The sequence below is a fragment of the Auxenochlorella protothecoides genome (assembly GCF_000733215.1).
Source record: "Auxenochlorella protothecoides strain 0710 unplaced genomic scaffold scaffold126, whole genome shotgun sequence".
Lineage (NCBI taxonomy): Eukaryota > Viridiplantae > Chlorophyta > Trebouxiophyceae > Chlorellales > Chlorellaceae > Auxenochlorella > Auxenochlorella protothecoides.
The window spans coordinates 74,659-89,801 of NW_011934319.1; the positions used below are offsets into that span (position 1 = coordinate 74,659).

The window sequence follows — 15,143 nt, forward strand, 5'->3', positions numbered from 1 at the left end:
AAGGAGGGCCTGCTGTTCGAGGGCCCGGCCCTCTGCTTCGAGCAAGAGGAGGCCATGCTGGCGGCCCTGGAGGCCGACTCGGCTGCCTTCAAGGGCAAGGTCATCGTCATCCGGTACGAGGGCCCCCGCGGCGGGCCAGGCATGCCAGAGATGCTCACGCCCACCTCTGCCATCATGGGTGAGTGGGCGGGGCTGGTGGTGGTGCCATCGGTGTAACAAGATGGAGGCGGCAGGCAGTGGGGTGCCATCCTGGACCCAGGCCGTGTCCTGCGGCAGGCGCAGGGCTGGCTGCGTGGGGGCCCTGTGAACCCCTGCATGCCACCATTTGAGAGGTACACAGGCTCACGATCTGAGCTTCCCCCAATCGCAGGCGCGGGTCTGGGCCAGGACGTGGCGCTCATCACCGACGGCAGGTTCTCCGGCGGCTCCCACGGCTTCGTGATCGGACATGTCACCCCCGAGGCGCAGGAGGGCGGCCCCATTGCCCTGGTGAGGACTTTTATGAGGAGGTTGGGGAATGACTGCTGCTCCAGCCAGGGCTGGCACAGCGCTCGCATGCGCACCTGCCCTGTCACGTTCCGCACCCGCTCGTCCTGCCAGCCACCCAGTTCCTTTTCCCACCCGCATGCCCTCCGTCACACCATTCCACAGGTTGAGGACGGCGACATCATCCGTATTGACGCCTCCTCTCGCGTCATGGACGTCCTGAACGTCTCCGAGGAGGAGTGGGCCAGGAGGTGGGCGGGTGGGGAGGTTGCCGCGCTGTGTTTGGCTGGGGACGAGGGCATGCATGCTGCCCCGGGGGAGCCCAGACTCGTATATTCAGGAAAACCGGTCCGTGGAAGCCCAAGGCTCGAACGTGCGCGCTGCCGCTGGTGCCCTGGAATCCCCAGACCCACGGTGCCGGCCCTCACCATCCCTTCCAATCCCACACCGCCAGGCGTTCGGCGTGGACGGCGCCGCCCCTGCGCGCAACCAGCGGGACCCTGTACAAGTATGCCAAGCTGGTGTCTTCGGCGGCCAGAGGGTGCGTCACCGATGAGTGAGCCCTCCAGCTTCGGGGGCTCGACCAGGCCCCAGTTTTCCCAGAACCGTGTTGTGGGGCCCGTGTGGGGCGTCTGCTCCGTGCCTCTGGCCGGGCCAGCACCCGTCCCCGCTCACCCTGTGAAGAATCGCTGTTACCATGTCTAACTCTCATCAGTGTCGGGGGGAAGAGGGTTGCGAAAGCGAGGGGGAGAAGGGAGGGGCTCAGCGAGCCCCAATTCAGTTCCAAGTGCCTGGGGAGAGGAGCGCTCTGCAGCAAAGGGCAGGAAAGAGGCCGCTTGGGGGCATGAAGGAGGCCGCGTGGGGCAGGCATGGTGCAAGTTTGCAAGGCTGCCTCGGCTGCACGGGCGGTGGGGTGAGTGCTGGGCAGGGTCCGGAAAAGAGAGGTGCATGGAGCGAGCCCGCTGTGGTGCAGGGTGCATGCCCGGCCAGCGGACGTTCTTGGCATGTGCTTGGGAGCAAGGCAAGTGCAAAAGAATCCTGGGAGGGTGCACGCGGCTCGCCCTTGTTCAGCCATGGGGTGGTGACCCCCCCAACGGCGCCAGAGGGGCAAACGCCGAGGTCTCCGACGCCCTCAGGCTGGGCTGGGAGGCCATGCGCGGGGCCTTGGCAGCGCCGGCCTCGTGCTGCGGCCCAGGCCCCGCGTCATCGGCGTGCACACCGTGAGGCTGGTTCTCCTCGCGCAGGGTCCCCTGCGGCGCCAGGCTGCTCAGCAGCGCCGAGACGCGGCCGACGAGGCCGCGCGGTAGCGTTGAGAGCACGGCGGCCGAGTCCTCCGGCCCCAGCACGGCCAGCACGCTGAGCCAGCCCTCCAGCGCCGACAGCGACTCGCCCAGCGCCGCACCGACTCGCGAGCGCAGCGAGGTCTGCACGCCGAGGCCCGGCCACGACGCGCTTTCCGGCGCGGGCGCCCGGCCGGCGGGGGACGGCCCGGCGGGGGACGGCGCGCCGCCGCCGCCGCCGCCGCCGCCGCTGCCGTGCGCGCGCGACAGCTCCCAGGAGGGCGAGGCCTGGTGAGCCACCGGAGCGTGGGGCGACCCGTCGCTGCTGCGTCGCGCAGGGCCGGGGCGCGAGTCGGCGCCCCGGCCCAGCGTCCCCACCTGCACCTCTGGGTTCTTGAAGGGAGAGGGCATGGGGTTGCGCGCAGGGTCGCTGGACCCCTGCATCGACAGGATGCGCTGGAAGCCTCGAACGGGCTGGGGCTCGGACCCTGGGCCCGACCCCACCCGCTGCTGCTGCTGTGGCGGCTGCTGGTGGTAGGAGGGGAAGGGCCAGGAGCGGTGAGGGCCGCGGCCGCCAATCTCCCCCGCCGCCAGGTGCTGGGAGGTGCCGGAGGGCGTGGAGCCCTCGCGCGCCGCGCCCCAGCTGCGCTCCCGCCGCAGCCGCCGGACCAGCTGATCCAGCGAGGACAGGGGCCTATGCAGGGCCTGGCTGGGGCCGGGCGAGGACGCGCGGGGGGGCGCCTCTGCGGGCCGCGGGGCGCCGCCGGGCCCGATGTCCACCCCTGCTGCTGCGGCGAGCAGCGCCACCACCGTCTGCGGGGAGGGTGATGGAGGCAGCCGAGTGTCAGGGTGCCGCGCAGGGGTTCTTGCAGGGCGGCATAGGACTCGGACTGGATGGTTCCCCCCACCACCACCGACCAACTTCCACCCAACAAATCTCACCTGAGAGTCGAGGTAGGGCACCGCTGTTGGATGGCTGCCGTGACCCTCCGAGGCCTCCACGCCATGCGCAGCCAGCTCCGCCGCCGCCACCTCCTTTGCATGCGTGGAGCCGTGCCCGGCGGCCATCTGGGCCAGGCGAGATATGGCCGACAGGTACAGCTCGTCCTTGGGAACCTCCTGCCGAGCGCTCTGCCAGGGCTGGAAGGGCGCCGGGTCCGGCACCTGTGGAGGGTGGAGGAGCAAATGAGTGGGGTAGGGGGGGTGGGGCGGGGTGCCAGAGCCCATTCTTGAGGTGCAGAGGTTTGCCACCTCTGGAGGCACGCGCAATGGCCTGTAAGATGATACACGTGCATGGCGTTGACTGATGGCAGGGGGAAGAGCTGCCTCGCAACACGCCTGCCATCCCCAGCCTCCCACATCCCCTCAAAACACGCCCGCATTACCAAATCATGCAGGGCAGGACAGCGACCCCCCAGCTCCCCCACCTCAGCAGGAGCCTCCTGTCCCGCCGTGGTCAGCTGGATGTGCAGTGGCCTGGAGATGACAAGGGGCGGTATGGTGTCGCTGGCCTCCCGCGCGGCGGCCGTCGCCATCCTCACCTCCACGGCGTCCCCCTCGTCCCTGACAGCGCCCTCTGCGCTGAGTGGAGGCCGGCGGTCCGGGGACCCGCCAGAGCTGGGCGCTGTGAGGGCAGAGTAGGTGATGCGCTGGGACTTGGGCAGCCGATAGTCGGGATCAGGGTTAGCGTGCGGAAGCTGGTTGGCGCGGCGGCGGCGTGCGGCGTGCTTGTCCAGCCGCGCCCGGCAAGTGCGCATGAGGCCCTCGAAGGCGGCCAGCTCCTGGAACCTGCCGCACTGCAGTGATGGCGCAAGGGGGGTGGGGATCGACGGTTGAACATCTGGGCAAGATGGGCCAGCCTCGCGAGGAACAGGGCAATGGGGGAGGTGCTTCCGTGTGAGAGAGCGGCTTTCACTATCCAATGTGGGCAGGCAGGCGCAAGGTTGAGAGCCTGAGCAGGCAGTGGCAGGTTGACTACCATTCAAATCACACCCTCGCACAGGCTTTTCTGCTTGGGCTGTGGCCATGTCTGCTAAGCCTTTGGGTGGCTGGAGTCCATGCTCCCCAGATATCCCCACAAGACCGCAGGGACCCCAGCAAGGTCACCTGCTGGCAGAAGCGCATGCTCACTCCATTCCTATCGATGGTTTCAGCGGTAGCACAAGGCACGCAGATCCTGTACCTCTACCAAATTCAGCGAGGAAGCATGGGATTGGGGGGTAAGACGGAGCCGCCCGGATGGGGCATCGCGGTGCGTTGCGTAGAAACCGAGGGCACGGCAACCAGGACTGCCCGCGAAACAGGAACACCCCCCAAACCCGGTGCAAACCTGGTAGTAAGACCTTAAGTTCCCGAGTGCGCATCCGCAGACCTACGCAATGGGGGCGTGGGCTCGAAATGGGACTAGGCCCCTGGTAGGAAGGCTGTCGGTCGCCTCCCTTCCCTGCCGCTGCTCCTACCGTCGCATAAGTCTCACCTGACACCCCGGAGCATCCCTCCGACGACGCCCTCCAGTGTGGATATGTGGTTTATCTGCATCATGGGTATCCCTGGGCGAGTGAGGGGCCCCTTTGATGCTCCCTTCAGGTTCCGCTGGGGCCTCCGACGGGGTTAGGAGGGAAGTCCTCCCATCGACGGCATCCTCTGAGTCCGGGACTTCTTCAGGAGACATGGTTCCAAATTCTCAAGTATTCACTCCATTTACGGGGCATGCTTTGGCTAGTACTCGACACACAACGGCATTCGCAGTGCCATCCCAGCCTCTTGAGGATGCAGAAGCTATCCGCGGGACGGAGCCAGCCTCTGGCCGGAACACGAAGGTTGCGTAATTTTTAAGCTGCAGTACTACCCTTTGTTTTCGCAGCTGGTAGCTGGACTGCACATCTCCGTGCATTTGCAGCATGCACAGCCCAATTACGAGATCGATGGAGGTGGGTAAGGAGCATGGTGGGCGAAGTACTTGGGCCCGCGTACGCGGTATTAAACACAGAAACTCAAGCCTGGTGTCGTACCTTAATGAGCCTGGTAGTGTAGCTTCTTGAATTAGATCGTATACTTACAAGGCTGGATCGTCATCATGCCTGGCAGGACTGCAGGACTCGATGCGCAACAATGGTACGCGACCAGACAGATAACCTGGTGGGAATCCCGGAGCTCCTGCACTCACTCGCGCTAACCTTGAATGGAAATACAGTCCCGCGTTGCAAAGATCCTTCCCGAACATATACGCCGGTAATTATGTGTTGAATCCCCCATCAGATGCTATAGGCTGCCCCTAGCTGTGCAACCTCGCCCTCTATCTGGGCAGCAATTTGCGTGCTGATGCCAAGCATGTTCCTGCAAAGTGAGCATGCTCTTGGGTTGAGCTTCAGAATAGCCTTCTCCATGGGATGAAAGGCCACCTGCCATGCTCCTGCCAACGAAAACCGGAACACCAGGCGTTTAGTCACATCATTCGCTCGCATCGTCTGCCCATCTACACCCCAGTTGCCAGTTCACCTGAGTTGCAGCAGGGTCGCATAGTCTGAGGGATCCTCAGTGTGCAGCAGGTGAAGCCGATACAGTGCCTCCAGCTGCCAACAGGAAAGGCAGGGAAAGCGACGAGATACATGAGCAAAGTATTCAGTGAGTCCTTGGGTATACCTTCAAAGAATCCTGTTGCCGCTAGGGGAATGAACCCTGATCAATACACCCACAGAGATCCAGGAACAAACTCAACCACAACCATCTACCTCTGGAGCCCCGCAGGAGGGGCTGCTAACAGGCCGGCGGCAGCAGCGGTTTTCATGCAGAGCCCTTCGAAGCTCCGCCAGTGCTCTGTGCACAACAGACATGGAGAGAGTCTGTATCGTCAGCCGGAAGGTAGCAGCAGATGCCAATCCTGGCATTGAGCATCATGGAAATGGCACTTTTCGCCGATGCCTCATCACACCCACCGTATCTCCACCCACCTTGCCGGTTCTCCATCCGACTGAAAGGCAGATGCTTTCTCTATGTGAGCCGTCTGACGAGTCTGGGCCAGGGCGGCGACATAGTCCTGCTGCGGCTCGTACTGATACACTCCATGCTCAGCCGCGGTGTAGGACGCCAACGACGAGCGGTGTTGTGGCAGCTCATCCCCACGGCTTGGCTGTCGGAGGGCCTTCAAGAAGTACACGCCACCGGCAGCTGCAATTCCCAGGCAGAAGGGAATCAGCGTGCGTGCCCTAAGGGGAGGAAGGGGCTGGACTGACTGTGATGCCCTCCTTTCAGGGGTACTCATACCCTGCGTGCCATCCATGGTGTGACCCTTTGCCTCACAGTGGGGTTGAAGGCTGCACCGGGGTGTGGTACGTGCTCGGGACGGATCTATGCGCTGCCTGGCACCTCACACACTGGCGATGACGACCGCTCGGACCCGGCGTGGGGGGGGGCAGGAACGCCCTACCCTGATGCAGGGCTGGCGCCGGCGTGCAATTCAGCAGTGCGTGTACCATATCAAATCGCTGTTGTTACAATAATGTATCCGAGATGTTCAGAGATGTCTCGAAACTATAGTCCGCGCAGAAGGGTGTTTATGGGAGCTCCCGGATCGGCGCGCAGCAGGTTCCCCAGCATGACGTATTCAATTGGCCGGGGCCGTGCGCCAGAGGGCGCCAGACGGAACACGGCATGGCGATCGCGGCACCGCAGCGGACTCCTCACATGTGATAGGGCATGCGTGATCCTCTGAACCATGGCGCAAGGACTGATTGATCAGTGAGGCTCGACTGAGTGCTCCTCGCTGGTCCCTGCCATGCCGTCTTACACCTTGAGGTGCGCGTGCCATTGGCAGGGCGCCTGGCCATGCTCCTGCACTGATACCTTGCAGCATTCCATATCAATCATTCACATCGCAGTGGAGTGGAGGTGACCTTCCCTCACACAGCCTATCCATGCCAGCTCACCTACATGACTAAGGTCATCCAGGCCCTGCAAGCGGTGCGCATGTGGGGGCCCTCAGGGGACGTGGGCTTTGGCGACAGGCACGGCTGCTTGAGGATACATGCGATCACCCACCAGGCAGTCATCGCACGAGCCTGCAGGGGGAGAATGCGCTGCTGGAGAGCCCCACGGGCACGGGCAAGACGCTGTGCCTGCTCTGTGCGACCTTGGCCTGGCGGGCCCACTTTGTCAAGGAGGTGGGTCGCCTGTAAGTTTTGTGGGGGTTCTCAAGCAAGCAGGGTTCCCGGTGCCTGCTGCAGCCTGCCATTGTGCCTGGAATAGCCCAACCCCACCTGGTCCCGCTTTCTTCCCAGGCGGCCGAGCACGCTTCCAGGGTCGCTGCCCAGCCTCACGCCAGCCAACTGGTTCAGGGGCTCAGGGTGCGTTATTGTAACTGGGGAGCGAGCGAGGGGAGATGGTTGAGTCTTGCACGGGCCAGCCCACGGGAAGGTCCTGCCGTGGCTGTGTCGGGTGTACTGCCTGCCTGGAGCATCAGGGACCCCCCTCTTCCTGCTTCCCTTCACACAACATAGGAGGCGTGGGCGGAGCACAAGCTTGAGCAGGCGGAGAGTGGAAAGGGCGAGCTGCCCACTGTCGTGTACGCCTCCCGCACCCACTCGCAGCTGGCGCAGGTCATGCGTGAGCTGCGCACCTCTGGCTACAGGTGTGGAGGAGGGAGGGCCCTGGGTGTGATGCCATGCACTCCCCGCATGCCTGTGCAGAGCTGTTGTGGAGGACGTGGGTGCACGCGCGGCCCTGGGAGTCCTGCTGATCTGCGCAGCCCGGGAATCCCCCCTCCCTCCCTCCACGGTCACATTCTCACAGGGTGCGCTCCGCCGTTCTTTCCTCGCGCGCCCACACGTGCCTGCACCCGGTGGTCTCCACGCTGCACGGTCAGGCGGCGAACCGCGCCTGCCGCTCCCTCATCAGCCGCCGCGGCTGCAAGTGGTGGGGTGGCGGTCGGGCGGGCAGGGCACCCTCGGCCAGCACTCTCTGACCTTTTCCCGGGATCTGCCGATCACTCCCCCCTTTCCCCCCAGGCAGCACGACGTGGAGCGCTTTGCCAAGGGCAACCCGGACGCCAGCCTGGAGGTGCTGGACATCGAGGACCTAGTGCGACTGGGCACCCAGCGCCAGCTCTGCCCCTTCCTCCTCAGCAAGTAGGGCGGAGAGAGGGTGGGGGGAAGGGGGTGGGGAGGTGTGAGGAGAGGGGGAGGGAGGGTGTTTGGGAAACATGGACTCTGCACGGGTCCCCTCTGCTGTACGATTCGCTCCTGGCCGAGTCGACCCCACGCCCCTCGGCCCCCACAATCTGCAGGGAGTATGCGACTACGGCCGACATTCTTTTCGTGCCGTACAACTACCTCATCGACCCCCAGCGCCGCAAGAGCCTCAACATCTCCTGGAAGAACGCCGTGCTCATTTTCGATGAAGCCCACAACGTGGAGGTGTGTTGAGCGGTGGGATCAGAGTGAGCCTGGGGGGAACGCCCACTCTCAAGCGCTGCACAGCCGCCGAGGCATGTGTTGCTGACCTCCCTGCCCAACCCCCACCCAATGCCTGGCGCCGCAGAGCGTGTGTTCCGACGCGGCCTCCTTCGACCTCACCGCCGGCGTCCTGGCGGGGTCCATCGAGGAACTTGGGACCGCGGCAGAGCTGGCCGTCACCAAGGGTGATGGCGGGAGCAACATCTACAACGAGCACGGCAAGCAAGGTGAGTTTGGGGAAGTCAGGGAGACCTGTGGGTGCCAGGGAAGCAGCTGGTTCAGACTGTCGGTCCTGCGGCCGGGCTGACCCTTTCACACCACCCACATGTGCGTGCACCACCTGCAGAAAAGGGGACAAACTACCTCCAGCTGGCCACCGAGCTGCGGCAAGCGCAGGCAAGGGGGCGGCGGTGGTTTGTCCCTGTGTGAGGCTGGAGGGACTCATGCGTAGTGGGGCCTGGCTGGCAGGCGGACCTTGCTGCGCCCTCCGTGTTCCTCATCCGACGTGATGACCATGTGCACCCCTCGCCACGTGCAGATAATCCTGAAGAAGCTGGAGCAGAGCATCGCCGCCACGGCCGTGCCCTCCTCCACCGGGTTCACCGCCCCTGGGGCGTTCCTATTCGAGCTGTTTGGCAGGTGCGCTGGGAATGATTTTGGTCTGTATTTCCTCGGTGGACTGGGCTTGCGGTGGGAGGCGGCGCTGGATCAGGGCCCAGACCCTGAGACGCAGCCACCACTCCTCGAGCCTGCAGCATGCCATCAGATGTCATCATCTGGTGGCTTCCCAACCTGGCCCAGGGTGAACCTGACGCTGGAGACCTGGCCCGTCCTGGCTGCCTGCCTGGAGGCCGGCGTGGACCTGCTGGCGGGCGACGCGGCCGAGAGCGGGCGCAGGTGGGGATGTCGGGCGCCGCTCCTCTCCTCGGATCTTGGGGGCTGTGCGGTGGGGGATGCAGCCGGCAGCGTGCATTCTTGGACCCACACTGTTGACTCACGCATATGGGATACCTTTCCTCTCATCCATCCCGCCCCCCACCGCCCTACAGGAGCGGGGCGCGGTCTACATCCTACCGCCTGCACAATCTGCAGGAGGCGTTGTCCCTGGCGTTCGAGGCGGCCGCGCCCGCCGCGCCAGGCCAGCCGCCTGCCCACCTCGGGTACCGAGTCTACATCCACCGCGAGGAGGCCAAGGTGTGCACCAACTGCGGCAGACTGGAAAAGAGGGGCTGAAATACTGCATGCCGGGCACCAGACACCAAGACCAAGGCCAGCTTTGGGGAACTGACATGCCAACTTCTGTGCCCGATCCCACCTTCCCGCAGAACAAGATGCTGGTGCCCACGCTTTCCTTCTGGTGCTTTTCTCCCGGCCAGGCCATGCTCCAGCTCAAGGAGCTGCAGGCAAGGGGTCCGGCGGGGCGTAGCTTGATCTGGGCCGAGGGTGGTGCCTGACTGAATGCCTTGCTTTCCCCTTGTTCAAATTTCTCACATCAGAGACACGGCCCTGACTCACCGCTCAAGCCTGGTGGAAGCGCCAGTCAAACGTCCCATGCAGCCACATGCTTTGCCTGTCTTCTCACATGCAGGTCAAGGCCATCATGCTAACGTCTGGGACCCTGTCCCCCCTGGCATCATTTGCAGCAGAGTTGTCCATTGTCTTTCCCCACCGCCTGGAGAACCCGCACGTCATCGACCCGTCCCAGGCGAGCCGTGCCAGTTGCAGCTGGGCGCTGAAGTGATCGGGTGCCTCCATGGAGGCCTGCTCTCCTGGGGGCCCTGGGGTACTGGATTGGGCGCGGGGCTCAGGCTCATGCTATATTCTGCATCTCTGGATCTACAACCCCCCCACCCCCCTCCCCCTGAATGTGTGCCGAGCTCCCCTGGCTCGTTTTCCTCTGAGTCTGACCCGTTCTCTCTCGCCTGCCACACCATCCTGCGCACAGGTCTGGGTTGGGTGCGTTCCGGTGGGTCCATCTGGGCACCCCCTCAACTCCTCCTTCCAGACCCGCGGCGATCTGCGGTACAGGTGCGGTACAGCATCGTGCCATGCAGAGTTGGGGAGAGAATGAGTGTTTTGGGCGAGGCGTACAGGAATCGGTCTGAGGAGTGGACGTGGCCACCATCCCCCGACGCCTAAAGCACAACTCCGTTTACGACAGGGAGGACCTCGGCAACTCCATAGTCAACTTTGCCCGGATTGTCCCTGACGGCCTGCTCGTCTTTTTCCCTTCCTATGGCCTCCTGGACAGCTGTGTGGAGGGCTGGAAGCTACCCAGCTCGGGCGGGACCACCATCTGGGAGAGGATCTGCCGGTGAGGAGCTGGATGCTGGGTGGAGTGGGAGGCGGGGAGGCATATGCAACAGGAGCCGGTAAATGCCACTTCACCAGAGCTGCCCGCCCAGGGTTGATTTCCCTGCCATGCCCGGCAAGAGCGCCATCCCCTGCTCGCCTCTGACCCTGCAGGCACAAGGCGCCGGTGGTGGAGCCTCGCGACTCTGCCCAGTTTGTGCTGGCGGTCCAGGATTTCCAGGCCAAACTGGATGGCCCAGGGACAGGCGGGGCTGTCCTCTTTGCCGTCTGCCGGTGGGGCGAGGTGGTGGTGAGGAGCAGGGTTTTGGGGTGCTCCAGAGGCTCCCCAGCTGCAGATGGGGGATCCTGGGTGGCGTGCAGTGCATGCTGTGCACATGCAGACCCCTCCACCAACCCCGGTCTTGGCATGCAGGGGCAAGGCCAGCGAGGGAATCGATTTCTCGGATCGCGCGGGACGGGCCGTCATCATCACCGGCATCCCATACGCCAACAAGGCAGATGCCAAGGTGTTTGTTTCACCCTGGAGGAAGCAGGGTGCTGGGGCAGGCCAGGCAGACGCACGGGCGGGAGGGGCTAGGGGGGGTTGCCTGAACAGGATTTTGCATGAGTCGAAGCCCCGTGTCGTGGGATTTCTGATGAGATCAGGGCATGGGAACTCCTGGCAGCGCCCTCTTCCCCTCCTTGACATCCTCCCTTGAGATCTGTGCTCACTCAGCACCCATCAACCTTCCAGGTCCGCCTCAAGCAAGAGGTGCTGAACGAGAGCCTGCGCGGTCGGGTGGGCGCGGCCAAGCGCCCCATCGGCATGCCGGGAGAAGCCTTTCGGGGCCCTGGGCGGCCTGAAGCGCTGTCCGGGGATCAGTGGTACGTTCAGCAGGCGGTGCGGGCGGTCAACCAGGCCATGGGACGAGTCATTCGACACAAGGATGACTACGGCGCCGTCATCCTCTGCGACGAGAGATTCAAGACGCCGGTGCGGGGGGAAATTTCTGGAAAGAGAGGCGCCTTGGCTTGTATGCATGCGGCTAGACAGGGGGAATCGGCGCCCGGGGGGGGGGGGTGGGGATGTGTCCCTTGGATGTGCCACCTCTAACAGGACTCCTTGGCCTGTCCACCCTCAACTCCCTCAGAACATGCGAAATCAGCTGTCCAAGTGGCTGAGGGAGCAGACAGTGGTCTTCCCCGACTACGGCAAGGCAGCGGGGTCTCTGACGACGTTCTTCCGTGCCAACGCCGGCCGCGCGAGAGAGCCTGCTGCCCAGGCAAGCGTGGAAATGGGGTGTCGGCCCGTGCTCTCAGCCCCCACACATGCGTACCACCATACTTGACAGCACACGCCAGGTAGTAGCCTCGTGAGTCGGGGGCACAGCACTCTGAACCCCACTCAGCTTTCCTACAATGCGCTCCGATGCATGCAGACCCAGCGGGAGCCTGCCGCCGCACAGCCCTTTGCGAGCGCAGTCACCGGCGGCGCACCCCGGCCCGGAGAGGTGGCCGTGCAGCAAGCAAAGCCAGGGCCCTTGCTGGCCAGCCTGCCGACCGCCATGGACCTGGCCGGCATCACCGCCTCCCTGCTGGGCGGCGCGAGTGGGGGCGGGGCGGTGCCGGCGCGGCGGCCGGGGGATGCCGGCGGCCCGGGCCTCCTCCAGGCGCTGGACCGTGGGACTGGCGCGCCGACAGAGCAGCCGGCCGCCGCTCGTCGCACGGCTGAGCGGTCGGTGCGGGACGAGCTGCCTGGGTCAGGCCACGCGGTAGAGGGGCTGCCAGATGGCGACCCGTCGAGACCGGGGACATCACAGGCCTTGCCCCCCATGCGGCAGCGCACTGACGATGGGCCGGCCGCCAAGCCCTGGCAAAGGTACGGCGTGATCGTACCCGATCGGCAGTCCCCCCCTTCCCCGCTCAGCGCATGTGCATGCTGTCTAAGCACCGCTGGCTGGCGTCTGCACCTCTCATCCCCTTCCTCCACCCCCCGCACCCCGGCAGAGCGAGCACCGCGCGCCCCACCGCGGCTCGAGTGGAAAGCGGGGCGCCCGACGAGGCAGAACCTTCCCAGGCGGGTGACACAGGCGCTGTGGTCGGCACAACGGGGCTTTCTGATGGCAGGAGTGGCGCAGATGGGTCGATCAGCCAGCAACCACACTCCGCCGCCCAGCCGTCGGGACCAGGGCCCCCTCCAGATCCCACCAGGCCGGCGCCCCACGGGACCTCCGCCACGCTCCCCTCCCGGGAACTGACAGTCAAGGAGTACATGGCCCAGCTCAAGGCCGGCCTTGCCCCCGTGAGTGCCTGAGATTGCGAAGAAATGCTGTGGGGGGGATGTTCACTCGGGAATGCATTGGACACACCCGCACCCACCACATGGATCTGGACCCCGAAATGCGTCGCCAGCCACACATCCAGCTCACCCCCTTTTCCCCACCACAGGAGCTCTTCCGGCGCATCAACGCCGCGCTGCAGGCCTACCAGGCCAGCCGGGACAGGGAGGCCCTGGTGGCCAGCGTGATCGCTACGCTCGACCGGCCCGAGCAATTCGCCCTGCTGGCGGGATTCTCCCTCTTCCTACCCAAGGCCGAGCGGGCCGGCTTTAGGAACCGCATCGGGTGAGCAGCGGCTCGTGGCGGGTCCTGCCCTGCCCTCTGCAGCGAATCGGGAGCGCGAGCTCCCACCCTGGGGCAAGACTGCTCCTGGAAAGCCAGCATTTCACCCCTCCTCACATCGCCATCCCTCGCAGGCCGGCCCCCAGCGCAGACTCGGCCTGGGCGGTGCCGGGCGATGGAGAACGCCTTCCCCTGCATGACGGGCCGTCACCGCTTGGGTCATCGGTCGCTCCGGCACGCCAGACGGTAGGGAAGTCCGTGCTAGGAAGACCAGCCCAGCCGTCCAGTCGCCGCGGCGGCGGCGGCGCCCAGGGTGCATCGCTTCCCCCTCAGGTGGAGAGGCTGCAGCCGGGGCCGGGGCGCGCGACGCCAGTCACACAACAGCCCGCGCCGCTCATGCCCGGGCCCGATGGTCGTGCGACGGTTGGTGCCCCAACAACAGGGCCTCGCTCCTCGGCCAGGCCTCGGGTGGCCCTGGCCAACGCGACCAACGCGGCCAGACCGGGACTGGGAAGTGGCACTGCCGCCGGGTGTAAGGTGCCGGCGTGGTCTGGCGGGGCGGAGCCTGCGCCCGGCCGAGCAGCCCCCGCTCGACGCCCTGTTGGCGCAGGCGCGCCCGCGCCAACTCCCCCTTGCTCTATTTGCGGCAAGGTCCCCATGAGCTCGGCCTACGAGGCCTCCTGCGGCTACCTGGCCTGCTATGCCTGCTGGCTAGGGGCCCTGGCCAAGTTCAAGTGCCCCACGTGCGGCAAGGGGGTGCGCAAGTCGCACCTGCTCCCGAAACACTTTGTCTGACGCGCGGCGAAGAAAAGGAGGTTGTGGCTGGCTCAAAGCAGGCCGCTGCGCCTCCTTTCCAGCATCTCACGACATACGCCACCTGACACTGCAGCGTCTGTATGTACAACAACAATCAAATTGCAAAACACGGGATCGACTTCTACAGTCACAGCCCCTCAAAGGAGGCAGGGTCTGTGACGGGACTTGGCACATGTCAGGGCTAGGGACTGAAAAGGTACAGAGAGCCGGCGGTGCTCACCCCATGGGGGGTGGCCAAGGCAAAGGGCCAATCTATGGAACAGCAAAGTGTGTGGTGGTTGCCAGTCAGCTCGGCACGGGGCCTCGCAACTGCAGCTGCTGCGGGGCCATCAAGTATGCAGTGCAAGAATGTATTCTACAGCGAACCAGCACCACGGGGAGAGGTCTCGCTTGCTGGTACACGTTGCTACGCGCCATGCACAGCCCTGGCGGCGCTTGCAAACGGTCGCGGGGTCCCTTCATCGGCAGGACCCCCATCCAGCCGTTAGTGCTGCGGCTGGTGCTGGCCCTGCCCCTCCCCCGCCAGGAGCAGCGAGGACGGCGGCCAGGAGAGCGCGACCGGCTGGACTGGGTCCCTCGCGTAGCGGCCTGCAGGGATTTTTTTTTTGGGAAGACTGGGCCAGGAGACTTATAAGGGAGTAGACAGAGCGTCAGGGCATTTAATCCGCCACCCCCAACAAACTCCTCACTCCTCAACATCACACACACTCACCGCCTATGGGCTTGGGGTGGGTGATGATGCGCAGCGGCGGGTGCCCCAGCGCGCTGAGCAGCTCCTCATGCGGCCCCGGGAACAGGCTGGCGGAGGCGGCCGGAGAGGGCGACGCCCCGGACACCGGCTCCTGGCTGGAGGCGGACTGGCCCGGGCCTCTGCCCGCGAGGCGGGGGGGCGAGGGGTGCGGCGGGGGGTAGCCGGCCCGGGCCGGGGAGCGCAGGCCTTGCGGGTGCGGCGGGTACTGCGGCGGGTACTGCGGCGGGTACTGCGGTAGATCGTGGGGTTCCTGCGCCGCCGCCGCCCAGCCGGCGCCGGCCTGCAGGCGCCCGAAGGCTGGGTGGGCGCGCGGCTCGGCCCCCGTGTCGGCGAAGCGCGGGGAGGTGACCGAGACGCCGCCGTCGGCGTCCCGCGTCTCCACTGCGCGAGTGGCCAGGCCCCGCCAGCCCGCGCCCGGCTCCTGCGTGGCGGCGGCGGCGGCGGCGAG

The 15,143-nt window shown here is 65.4% G+C and overlaps 4 protein-coding genes across 4 annotated transcripts in view; 2 read left to right on the forward strand and 2 right to left on the reverse strand.

The window, feature by feature from the left end:
• Positions 1 to 54: 54 nt before the first annotated feature.
• On the forward strand, positions 55 to 1,046 carry F751_1287 (Dihydroxy-acid dehydratase; the record flags this gene model as incomplete). Its single annotated transcript, XM_011401779.1, has 4 exons — positions 55 to 178; positions 371 to 489; positions 652 to 737; positions 941 to 1,046. 4 exons carry the CDS (start codon positions 55 to 57, stop codon positions 1,044 to 1,046), a joined length of 435 nt encoding a protein of 144 aa, XP_011400081.1.
• A 507-nt stretch (positions 1,047 to 1,553) lies between these two features.
• Positions 1,554 to 3,793, reverse strand: F751_1288 (hypothetical protein; the record flags this gene model as incomplete). The annotated part of the gene is made up of 5 exons (XM_011401780.1): positions 1,554 to 1,910; positions 2,067 to 2,471; positions 2,709 to 2,930; positions 3,194 to 3,562; positions 3,767 to 3,793. 5 exons carry the CDS (start codon positions 3,791 to 3,793, stop codon positions 1,554 to 1,556), a joined length of 1,380 nt encoding a protein of 459 aa, XP_011400082.1.
• Positions 3,794 to 6,480: 2,687 nt separating this feature from the next.
• F751_1289 (Regulator of telomere elongation helicase 1) lies at positions 6,481 to 13,923 on the forward strand (the record flags this gene model as incomplete). The annotated part of the gene is made up of 23 exons (XM_011401781.1): positions 6,481 to 6,503; positions 6,644 to 6,725; positions 6,830 to 6,925; positions 7,262 to 7,392; positions 7,554 to 7,676; positions 7,769 to 7,888; positions 8,047 to 8,176; positions 8,301 to 8,442; positions 8,562 to 8,638; positions 8,754 to 8,854; positions 9,017 to 9,112; positions 9,265 to 9,409; positions 9,804 to 9,952; positions 10,467 to 10,529; positions 10,682 to 10,801; positions 10,941 to 11,034; positions 11,262 to 11,501; positions 11,659 to 11,807; positions 12,515 to 12,809; positions 12,956 to 13,131; positions 13,263 to 13,334; positions 13,590 to 13,665; positions 13,780 to 13,923. 23 exons carry the CDS (start codon positions 6,481 to 6,483, stop codon positions 13,921 to 13,923), a joined length of 2,844 nt encoding a protein of 947 aa, XP_011400083.1.
• Positions 13,924 to 14,428: 505 nt separating this feature from the next.
• F751_1290 (Siderophore biosynthesis regulatory protein URBS1) overlaps positions 14,429 to 15,143 on the reverse strand; it is a gene marked incomplete at both ends in the record, with an annotated part of 4,085 nt that continues 3,370 nt past the window's right edge. Inside the window, 2 exons of the mRNA XM_011401782.1 lie at positions 14,429 to 14,532; positions 14,657 to 14,801. Of these exons, the coding sequence (XP_011400084.1) occupies positions 14,429 to 14,532; positions 14,657 to 14,801 (249 nt within the window). The remainder of the gene's footprint in view (positions 14,533 to 14,656; positions 14,802 to 15,143) is intronic.